Source organism: Poecilia latipinna, unplaced genomic scaffold, assembly GCF_001443285.1.
Source record: "Poecilia latipinna isolate Pla-1442-1.1 unplaced genomic scaffold, P_latipinna-1.0 Scaffold2338, whole genome shotgun sequence".
Taxonomy (NCBI): Eukaryota; Metazoa; Chordata; class Actinopteri; order Cyprinodontiformes; family Poeciliidae; genus Poecilia; species Poecilia latipinna.
Window position 1 is genome coordinate 88,315 of NW_015114954.1, and position 8,047 is coordinate 96,361.

At 38.9% G+C, this 8,047-nt stretch overlaps 1 protein-coding gene across 1 annotated transcript in view; it reads left to right on the top strand.

Moving 5' to 3' along the window:
• The window catches only part of LOC106937407 (centrosomal protein of 290 kDa), a gene marked incomplete at its 3' end in the record, with an annotated part of 25,240 nt that overhangs the window by 7,680 nt on the left and 9,513 nt on the right, over positions 1–8,047 (top strand). Inside the window, exons 5-11 of the mRNA XM_015018905.1 lie at positions 2,154–2,285; positions 2,661–2,714; positions 2,866–2,886; positions 4,312–4,458; positions 4,653–4,835; positions 5,122–5,211; positions 6,795–6,917. Of these exons, the coding sequence (XP_014874391.1) occupies positions 2,154–2,285; positions 2,661–2,714; positions 2,866–2,886; positions 4,312–4,458; positions 4,653–4,835; positions 5,122–5,211; positions 6,795–6,917 (750 nt within the window). The remainder of the gene's footprint in view (positions 1–2,153; positions 2,286–2,660; positions 2,715–2,865; positions 2,887–4,311; positions 4,459–4,652; positions 4,836–5,121; positions 5,212–6,794; positions 6,918–8,047) is intronic.

Sequence of the window (8,047 nt, forward strand, 5' to 3'; positions counted from 1 at the left end):
ATCTTTTAACATTATGCAGTTTCACAGCCGCTTGCTGGATAGTTCTTACATTTGACTCAGCAGCTCAACATCTGCTGAAGTCTTCACTCAGCAATAAAATCTGAGTATCGTTACTGAGCTTAAGTCGAAGGAAAAAAAGGAAGGAAAAAAAATGTCTATGCAGCTATAACCTTGTATACACATATATTTCTGGTTTCACCTCTCGCCGTTTTCGACTGCAAGAGATGTACTTCATCAATGTTATTAGATTAGCGAATGCACTGTTGAAAGTCTTTCCGACTAAATCATGTTTTCCATGCAGACAAAAGAATGGGAGGTGAAGGATAAAGCTACGGAGAACATTATCCGCGTCCTCCGAGTGGGTCAGGCCCTGCTAAAGGTGTCGGGTTTTGTTGTTTCTACACTCTGCTCTCTCCTGTGCACATCTGCTTGGAAGCTCACGGGCGTGATTTATTTTTGAAGAAGGAAGAACATTTCATATGTAGTTTATAGCGCCGCTAGTGATGGTTGTCAGGGCATATGGTGCTTGCTTGTGATGTTACACAGACGTGATGGATGTTGGTTGGTTTGAGCTCTTCAGTCTCGTCTCTGTCTCCACCTGTTAGATGAAAGAGCGTGAGGTTAAGCTCCATGAAAGCTTCATCGACGATATCGGTGTACAACACGTCAAAACCGGTTCGTAAGCACGCGCCGTTTGATGGAAAAACACATTTTTTTATGAAAACAGCATGTTTATAATGTTCTCTATTTTCTCTTCTAGAAAACGAACTTCGTGCAAAAGTGTCCAGGCTGGAACAAGAGCGCAAGGTAAGGCTGTGGAGCAATTGTGTATTTCAGGCAGGGATGCATGATATTTTGGTATTAACATCAGTATATAACGATGTTAGTCACATTTTAACATATCTGTGTTAGGGCTGCAACTAACGATTATTTGATTAGTCAAATATTCTTACTATTAGTCGATTTAAAAAATGGCACATTTAGCAGATTTTTCATTAAACAATTTAAGATTAATGTATTCACTACTAGAAATACATTAAAAATAAACAAATACATTCCTGTTTTAAATAATAAAATAAATATTTTATTGCCTAAAAAACAGCAACATATTATTCCTTTAGTGAGCATTTGATTATTTGTACATGTGAAAAGCTCAGCCTTTTCTGNTTNANTTAACATTAATACAGTGTAGGGCTAATCTGTTGACTCTTATTTTGATTAACCGATTAATATTTGCATAGTAATTTGCTTAATAAGAGATTAGCTTTTTATAGAATTTCAACTGGATGAAGCTTAACTATTCCACTTGGTTTTTTCATAACCTTAATGCAAAATGTATGTATTTTTTTGTACAGTACACAGCTGTTTTAGCAAATTATCTTTTTGTATATTTTTTGAGTCTCCATATTCCAGTTAAAGAGTACTAAATTATCTAACGATTATTTCAATTATTGATTCATCACAATTAATTCAATTAATTGTTTTCAGCCCTAATCGGTATTGGTCCGATAAGTAAAAATGTGTTTCGACTCTCGAGACACATTTTTTTAATTAATTTTCTGTCTCTTTAATTCATTTCCATTCAATTTCACAATGAAGAATTAACTGGTTCCTCTATTCAGGGAAACACATCAGAGTTTGTGGTTTTTAATGTGACAAAAGTAAACAGCCAAAGGGGTGTGAATACTTACAGATGGCACTGGTGACCCCTCTGTCATGGGTCTGACCTGAAAACACTTTTTCTGCCTCTTCACTTCCGCCATCAAGGCCAAACCTTTCAGCCAATCACAGAATGTAACCTTGGCTACACCAGGATTGGTTGTTGTGATCACTGCAGGAGAGCACGTAAGAAGATTACCTGCTAATTCCATGCACAGTCTTAGCACTTACTTCTTGTTTTGAATGAACTGAAACTGAGTTACTATAATTTTTTTTTTTTTTTGACTTTAGGAGAATTTGCAATCCCACTGTTTGTTTTCTCAAAGAAATTAATCCTTGTTTGAGGACTTTAACAATCACAGCTGAGCCGCACGTTGGCTCTGTAAACAGAAGAAGGTGATGAGAGACTAAGGTGTGGGTTGTTTTTTCTTCTTCTTTTTATTCTTCTTCTTCTTCTTCTCTCTGTCTCGTTTCTGATCCATACGGCTCAGCAGCTCGGCACTGGGCCAGACAGCCGCTTTCTTAGGGATGAGATTCGGCAGCTCGAGGCCCAGCTGGAGCAACGGGAGAAGGAATTGACCCAGTTAAGGAAAGACATGGGCAAGGAGAAGAAAACCAATGAAGAGGTATGAGTGTGCCACCCACAGTACCTGCATGTTTTACACCACCACAGGAGACCTTGGGTAACCCTCCTGTTTAGTTTCCGTACAGAATTTTTTGGTTTGTCCTTAAAAATAAATACTACAGAATTTATTAGTGAACCATATGTTCTGGTAAATTCTAGTAACAAAGGATTAAATCTTTAGAAAAAAACACTTTGTATTGCAAATCTTAATTTCTTCTTTGAGGTAATCAGATTAGTCATTGTTTGCTTTAAGCTTTTAGGCACCACGCACTGAATACTTCTCATATTAGATATAGCCTTGCTAGCTACGCTAACTGTGTTGAATTATATGATAGAAATGTATCTGCACATTTTGCTATGTGTTTCCTTTTCCTAGCTGATTGTGCGACTGGAGGAGGCTGAGGACGAAGTGAAAAAGTTAAAAAGAGAGGTACACAACCACTGGGAAGACATCAGCTCCATCTTTCCCTTTCATTCTCCTCTGTCTTCACCTGGTCTCACCTGCCCTCATTTCTGCCTGATTTCAAATCTTCTTCATTTGTTCTATTCTTTCTTTTGTCTGTTTCTCTTCCATTGGACAGTTGAAAAAATCTAAGAAGAAGGTAAGAAATGTAGGAACTGTAGTGATGTACAATTAGATCACATTTAAGAATGGAGAATTTGATTCTGTTACACACTTTACAACAAAAGAGCCCATTCTGGGTCTGTTAATGTAGCAGAAGTGTTCAGTTCCAAAATACTCTTCAGGCGCTTTCGCACTGCACAGAACGGAACGGCTCCGAGCGTGTTCGCATTACAACTTGCCACCGGTTCCACCCGGCCCCATGGAACCACAAGAGCTGTGGTCCCAATCATGCCGGCCAAGCGGTTCTGCTTAGAACCAGCAGCTGATTGGCCGCTGGTTGTTATGGAGTCAGACGTTGATTTTCCGTTGACAGCTGGCTCTCACTACTATATAAAATTTTAAAAATAATGACGTCCGGCACCGCTTCGATGGCGCCCTCAGTGTAATGCGAACACAACAGGGCTGGAACCGTTCCGTTCCGTACCGTTCCATGCAGTGCGAAAGCGCCTTTATTCATTGTTGTTACTCATATCATCCAAGCATCTTCAAACAGTCATTCGCTGTATGACAGTCTCAGGACTTCCATGACATGCTAACCGGTCAGTTTTCAGGGACTAAAAACGATATTCAGCAGTAATGTGATGGATGACACCATCAGTTGTTGGCAAGTACTGCTAATCCAACTTATTTGCTTTTGCCACTATTATTATTATTTAAAATTTACACTAAATTTTAAATCTGTGTGGCCGTTGAACTTTGGGATTTGGGGGTCGTAGTCCAGGTATTAGTTGCGCTTTTAAGATGCCAATCAACTGCTCCTGGTTGCAAAAACAACATATTATTTCCACAGTGATGTGGATTTTTACTCTTCAGAATTGTCAAAAACAATTGACTTTTGTTTTTGACAATTGTTCCCAACGCCAGAGGGAACAATTGTTCAAACATGCAATGATTCATACAAAATAATTCCGACCAAAAGAATTATTTGTTCTGAATTGGTCTGCAAAAGACCAAATACATCAACATAGCTGCTCTAACATGGTGCTAATATGAAAGACATAATTCTAAAACTGTTCCTATTAAATGTACCCAATATAGTCAATGTTCTATCATTAGTTTTTGTCAGTCTTTTAGCAATCGATAAAATACACAGTTGTATTGTAAAGCACTTTGAAATGCCTTGTTGCTGAAAGGTGCTATACAAAACAAAAAAATTGATTGACAGTTAAAGTAACACACCTCCGCTTCACTGAAGGCAAAAAACATATGATAGATTAGTTGTGATCATGTATCTTTTTCAAACACCTTGATGTTCGTATCTAAATTGCCCCCACATTTCGTGACTGACTATGGCTGAAAAGTCCAGCACAATTTTCTAAAAAGAAAACAGTAGCTTCGACCATTTTTTGTCTGGTCGTTGTTCTTCCTGAAAGCTGTTCCTGCCTTTCTTGTGCCGTGGCAGAATGAGCAGCTCCAGCAGGACGTGGAGTTCTACCGTGCAGAGCTGGAGCAGAAGGAGCCGCTCACCTCCAGAGACGACGGCGCCGAGACTCAGAGGAAGCTCAGCCTGGCCAACCGCCAGCTCTACCAATGCCTGGACGACCTGCAGGTTCACAGAAACCACACTTACTAAATGAGATAAATTAGCATATCCCACTGATTTTTTAAAATATTTTTTTAAATAAATCATCTTTTACAACTCCTTTTTTTATGGCTGTAAGCTCTTAATGTGCGCAACATGTGTTAGAGGTCAAGATATTCATTCATTGTACTAATTTATTGTTGTTATTTTGCATCCAACAGCGAGCAGAGGATGAGAACGCACACCTGAAGACACAGAACGTGCAGCTGCAGAGGAGCCTGGAGGAGTCTGTGAAAGAGATGGAGAAGATGACAGATGAGTACAACAAGATGAAGATCGTTGTGCAGCAGACTGACTCAATTATGGACCAGCTCAGGAAAGAAAGGGATCACACGAAGCTTCAAGTAAAAGCCCGCTCTCGTTCCACTGCTGCGTGTGTGTGTGTGTGGTTTTTTTTATGTCCGTGTTTTGATCCCACCCTGAATCGGTGGGTGGTTTGCAAAATAAGTTTCCATGCTGAGATGAGTTACGCGGTATCGTTTATCATTCTTTAGGAAGGTCAGAGTGTGAGTAATATCATCAAAGAAAAGCTGCTGTGTTAGATCTGTCCTGTTTGTTTTGAAGTAGATAATCTAATGTTTCTGTGCACCAAACTCAAGCAAGGCTTTGTCTTTTTTTTTTTACGTGCAGGTTAGAGAGCTGACAGAAAAGATTCAAAGCATGACTGAAGAGAATGACCCAATCATGGCAGCTGTCACTGCCAAAGTAGAGGAGTGGAAGGTGAGTGGCAAATATAGGCAATAATGTAAAGACTCATTCTTTTTATCTTTTGTTTTTGGACAGATATTCCTAACAAAATTGACTCTACAGAAACCCTTACATTGCCTTTGGAAAAACATTTTGACTGCATTAACTCACACGTCTGTGGTCAGAGGTTTACATTCTCTCATCATGGGGTATGAGTGTCATTCATTTTGGGCCTTTGATATTTTATTCAAACCATTCTTTTCCCCCAGACTGATGTGTTAATAACGCAGTGATTTTTAAAAACTGGATGCAGAAGTTGCTTATCCGTATTGGATTTTCTCTAATGCACACAGATTAGTCAGATTATTCTAAATAAATCCAGTTAAAGGGGCAGTATTATGTGTTTTCCTGGCACATAGTGCCATTTTATAGCATAAATGAGTAACTGTTAACTTCAGTTGTTATAAACATGCTTTACATACTAAAAATTACGTGTAAGAAATGTCACTTCCTAATTTAATGTCTTGAAATTGAGCCTCTGTCTCTTTAGAAACTCTACCTTCATGAAGTCATCACAGTTTGGCTCCTCTATTAACCCTTCAACAACGTTTCTTATCAGCGTTTCACTGAGAAGTAGATTCTATAATGAGCTCAGCAGTTATGCAAGGTGTTTGCTAAATGCTTCTGGCTAGTCTGAAGGAGCTGAGTTGGGGATGCATGGGAGAGGGGTGCGCTGTAATGCGGAATCTTGGAAACTGCTTCTCTGAGGAGGAGCTTCGTCCTCGAAGTCGGAAGTAGGTCCAACCAGACGTTTTGCACAACTGAATGGTTGCCATGGGAGATTCAAGGATTTCTCAAACATGCATGAAAGAATCAAAGCAATGATCCAGGTTTGCTTTTGAATAGGGAATAACATTGTAGTATCATGTAAAGCTCATAAAAGGCAGTTTTACATAAAACTGCCCCTTTAAGCCCAAAATTAGTCATAAGCCGTCTGGTTGTCTTGTCCCTGGGAGTGCAGTAAGAAAATTTATACCAGAAAAAAAAGCCTAAAATGACCCTGGATGTGTAGTTCTTAGGCTAGCTCACAGATTAGGTCAATATTTTCCTTGTGTTTTATGTGTTTTAAATACTGGCCCTGCTTTACCGGAGCATATGCAGCCTATAACACAGCAACTTATGGTTACTAGATAAACACGTCAGTACGTTGTTCCATTTAAACAGGTAGAAAAAGACTTGAACCACTAGCCTGTGAGGGTCCAGTCTCTCTAGTCTGCTTGATTTATAACAAACAAGCAAGTCAGCTGTGGTTCAGTGAAATCTCTCCACCAACAGATCTATGGAAGCTCAGAAAAAACACCGGACAGTTGTAAGTAAGTCAAATGAAATGAAAAAAATTAGCGTGGTTTATTGGCTGTTGAGAACAAAGTTGCTTTCTTTCTATTCGCCTTACTTTGGAGTTTTCAAGAGACAGACTGAGTGTAAAAATGTACAAATAGTTTTTTTTTTTATAAAAGTGCCTATTTTCTGTTTTTTGTGATTTTATTGTATTTTGTTCTCTTACTTGAGTAAACATTAGCCTGTTGCACTGGTGACGAGATGTTTTCCTCACACAGAAAGTGTTGTCTGGGAAGGATGAGGAAATTTTGGTGTACCAGCAGATGATCCGTGAGCTGAGGGAAAAGCTGCGCTCTGCCCAGCTGGACTTGGACAAAAGCAACATAATTGCCCTGCAACAGGTGTGTCCAAAAATAGCAAGCAGAGGAGTCAAACTTCCTCATTTATAATTATATTCTGCTTCTCCCAATGTGGCGCCTCTAACAGTGTGGCAGAAGATTGTTCTTTAGAACAGCTCATATTTTGTTAGAGCTGCTTGAAAATGGTAAGATATATAGAATTGTATCTAGATTATTCTTAATAAAATTAAAAATGTTTTTTTCTCAGCATTTATCATATTTGGCACTAACAATTGGCTGCCATACATTCCGTAAAAAGTTTGAAAGTAAAGGTAAAAGCATTTCTGCAAACTAGCACAATGCTCACATCAAATTGCATGGTTGCCTTGGACACAATAAAGAGAAAACTCCCAAAAAAATTGTAAATTGATAACAGTAACAAGTTGCAGCTTTCAAAAAATATCCTTCACTTGTATCACTGTTCTGTCATATGAACCAACTCTTCCTAGTAGGCATCAGAGGTACAACAACAGAAACGGTTTTATCACAAAGGAGGAGTTCAACCATTTTAAATTGATGTTGCGTTCCATTTGTAGTCGACATCGGGAAATAACGACTTCCCAGTCTAAAAATCGACTGAGACGCCCTCCGAAGTCGAACTTCTCACTGGGATAATGTGAGGAACGCCAGCTTGTAAGACCGACTTCGCATTTCATTATGGACGCTCCTCACATCAGGAGGAGAGGCCTCATTGATTTAACATTGATTTACATATAAGATGTAAATCAATTTTACAGATAGAACCTGCCGCACTAAACTGAATAAATTAAAAATGGTGTTTGCTCACGGAAAGTTGAAACGATATTCTTCAGACTGAGAGTCTCTGGGCGTCGCCATGTTGAAATCCCAACTCCTCTGACTATTTTAACTGGAATGCTGCTACTTTGTCAAACGCAACTCTGAGTTCCGACTTTGGAGGTAACTGAAACGCAGGGATAGGTTCTGATTCTGATTCATAAACAACACATGCTCAGAACATCTCAGGAGAACCCCCATTCAGAAATTTGATCTATCTCTTAAAGTTTTATTTTTTACTGGATCCACCTTTTGTTCTGGCACCATTTTTTTTTTTTTTTTTTTTTTTTTTTTTTTAAAGGGGGGACCTTGGTTGGCCTTTAAAAAAAAGGGACAAA